The sequence below is a fragment of the Eleutherodactylus coqui genome, chromosome 1 (genome assembly GCF_035609145.1).
Source record: "Eleutherodactylus coqui strain aEleCoq1 chromosome 1, aEleCoq1.hap1, whole genome shotgun sequence".
Classification (NCBI taxonomy): Eukaryota; Metazoa; Chordata; class Amphibia; order Anura; family Eleutherodactylidae; genus Eleutherodactylus; species Eleutherodactylus coqui.
In genome coordinates, this window is record NC_089837.1 from 532,223,521 (window position 1) to 532,226,742 (window position 3,222).

The following is a 3,222-nucleotide window of genomic DNA, read 5'->3' on the forward strand; positions in this document are numbered from 1 at the left end:
CGGCCATCACCGGAGTCTGACGTGTAGCATCACCTTACTGCTCAGCCGGTCGTAGGGAGGCGCTGCAGATACACATGGAACTATTATACATTATAACCCCTGGGAGCCGCTAATACCCGATGCAGACGGGGCCTGCAACCTGTGAACACCACCTTACCCTATGGCAGTCCTGTGATGGGGATTAGCAGGAAGGGTGCGATCCCCAGGGGCGGGGGGCTGCAGCGCGCGGTCTCCAGGGTCTGGAAGGTCGCGGGGACTTCCTGTTAGATGATTGATGAACACAGTCGTGATCCCGGCTGCATCGGAAACCTGCAGCATGACGGCACATATCAGCCGGCGGCTTGATGCTTTCCTTCGTCGCCTGTTTGCGGTCACTTACCATGAACAGGCTGCCAATAAAGAGATCTACCGCTGCGGTCTGCCTGGTGAGAACCGCTGCCTCGAGAAGCATCAGCCGAAAAGGCAGAACCACCGGCCGCCGTACACTTATGGAGGATTTGGGTTAAGGCCCATTTACACGGGACAAAGGTCAGACAAATGATGCCCGACGCTCGCCCCTGTGTGCCCTCGCTGCGGTGCTGCTGCACGGGAACTAGAAGCACTAGCTTTCTGACAGCAGGGGGCAGAGCGGCTGCAGGAGATTCCTATCCTCGCCCCCCACCTCTCCATTGACCTAACACAGCGGCCGTTCACTAGTGACCGACTGCTATTTACACTGAAGATCAGCGGTCAGGATTGTCTGCAGCCTAAACGCTGATTGCTCAGTATAAACTGCAGCCGCTCCCTACTGAACGGCCGCCGTGTAAAGTGAATGGAGAACGGAGCAAGGAGAGAAATCTGCAGCCGCCCCGCTGAGAGCCACCGACACTAGTTCCCTGCAGCAGCACCGCAGCCAGTATGTGCAGGACGAGGGGCGGCCATCATTATCCCGACAGTCGTCCATGTAGATGGGCCTTTACCGTTGACCTTTCATGGGATGATGCCAAAACAGTCCTTGATCTCTGGCGATGGCGCTCTTCTCACCTGATACAATGACCTGGGAGGACCTAAGTATTCAGCTGGCCTCGTGGATGTAAGCGCAGTTGCGTGCCCCTTACCACGCGGCTGTTCTTATGCGTATTGGCGCAGTCTGCTGTACGTCTGAGGCCCGCAGGGTGTTTGTGCACAATGAACATGGCAGACAGAAATGACTCATTACTTCCAGCTTTAGTCTTTTTCCAGTGCGCCCACCCTGCTTCACGCCTCTTCTTGTATTTGCGCACCTCGCCCCGCACAGTTGACTTCGCTGGGGACCTTTGGCGCACAGATCCGCAGGGCGATGCAGCACCGTCTAGTTTCTGTTTTCCTGTGTGCCTGGAATGCATGTGAACAAACCCACTGCAATCTATGGCTTCTGTTTTTGTGTCGCTCCCACTAATCCCTCCTCGCGGCGCCGGCCTTAGCAAGCCAGTCCATGTCTCCCAGTATCATAGAATGAATTAAGCTCTGTGTGTCTTTGGGTGAAGCTAGAACCGCTAGAATCCCTCCTGGCCTTCCCGGAGATCAGCGGCGTCTCCAGGAATCGCATTGTAGTGGGTGACCATCAGCAGTCCGCTGCACACATGCCACATTACTACACCGCTGGAGCCATGGCCAGCTGAATCTGCTGACCTGAGGGTCTACGGCCGGAGCGCAGCACATTGTAGACGCAGGTTCATTTGGTTCTTGCTTTGTCTTTCAGTACATGCTGTAAGTCCCCATTCTTCACGAGGACCGAGGGGACATTACCAGGACGGTCTGTAAGGTCCTGCCTAAAATTTACTGAAATAATACGATTCCGAAGAAAAAACAAAAATATTGCATTAACGCATCAACCCTGCAGCATATGTAATGAAATCGATGCCCGGTTGGCTGTCCCTGACCTGGTCTGTGTGGCCATGGGTGAGCCATCTGAAGCCGACTTAGTACCTTGTAGGTAAGTTACAAGACGCCATATACCCATGACTGAGCAGGAGAACGCCACTAGCCCGCCACAGTTATCCGGACAAATGCTTTCAGTATCCGAATTCTGATCTCCTTGGTCCTCAGGCCATAAATCAGTGGATTGACCAGAGCTGGGGTGAGCATGTAGATGGCAGTGAGAAGGTTGTGTGTGTCTTGAGACACCTCCCGAGACACCCTGTAGACTATTGATGACGAGAGCCTAAAGAAGTAGACAATAAGGATGACCATGATGTGCGTCCCACACGTGTGCAGAGACTTGTGCCTTGGAGCTCCGGAGATGCTGAATGCTGCCCTGAGGATACAACCGTAGGAGGTGGAGAGGACGGCCATGTCACAGATGATGGAGAAGACCCTCAGGCTCAACCCCACCAGTTTATTGATGGCGGTCTTCCCACAAGCCAAGTGCAGCAGGGCCATGTGCTCACAAGCAAAGTGGTGGATAGTGTTGGATCTGCAGAAGTCAACCCGGGAGGCGAAGTAGACGACGGGGCTTACAGTACAAAGGCCGCGGACCAGCGCCGCAATAGTCAGCAGGACGAAGCTGTTCCTGACCATCATGGTGGAGTAACGCAGTGGCTTGCAGACCGCAATATACCGATCCAGCGCCATCAGCAGCAGAAGGTTGCAGTCCTGAATGACCATGAAGTAGATGAAGAACATTTGCATCAAACATCCAACCAGCGAGATGTGATTGTGATGGAGGAGGAATCCGAGGAGCATCTTCGGTACGATGGTGGTGGCACTGCAGATGTTCACGACCGACAGCAAGGCGATGAGGACATACATGGGAGAGTGCAGGGGGCGCTCCGCTAGCACCGTGCGGATGATCAGGCCATTGGTGACGAGGATCAGGAGGTAGATGGCAAAGAAGGGGATGAACAAGAGCCGCCTCGAGTCATGGAAACCAGGGAAGCCCAGCAGGATGAACTCCTGATGAGAGTTGTGGGTCGCGGAGCTGTTCATGAAGAACCCACCTGTGGAGACAAGAGGCGGCAGTCACGATGCATATACACGCAGGTTGTATTCTGTGCGTGACGTAAAGGTAAGTCCTCCGCAGTGCAGGTAACACAAGTGGGTTTGAGTGTTGTTACATTAATTTGAGCTCCGTTAAGGATACGGCCGTGTTCCACCATCGCTGCACCTCGTAGAGCCCGTGCCCGACGGAGACCGGAGAAGTAAAGCTACAGGAATCGCTAAAACGAATCATCATAATAAACAGCAAAGAAAGTAGTGAAAAAA

At 54.0% G+C, this 3,222-nt stretch overlaps 1 protein-coding gene across 1 annotated transcript; it reads right to left on the reverse strand.

Annotated features, from left to right (window-relative positions):
• Nucleotides 1-2,001: 2,001 nt before the first annotated feature.
• LOC136607236 (olfactory receptor 52K1-like) lies at nt 2,002-2,946 on the reverse strand. The gene has a single exon (XM_066589030.1). It carries the CDS (start codon nt 2,944-2,946, stop codon nt 2,002-2,004), a length of 945 nt encoding a protein of 314 aa, XP_066445127.1.
• Between the last annotated feature and the right edge of the window lie 276 nt (nt 2,947-3,222).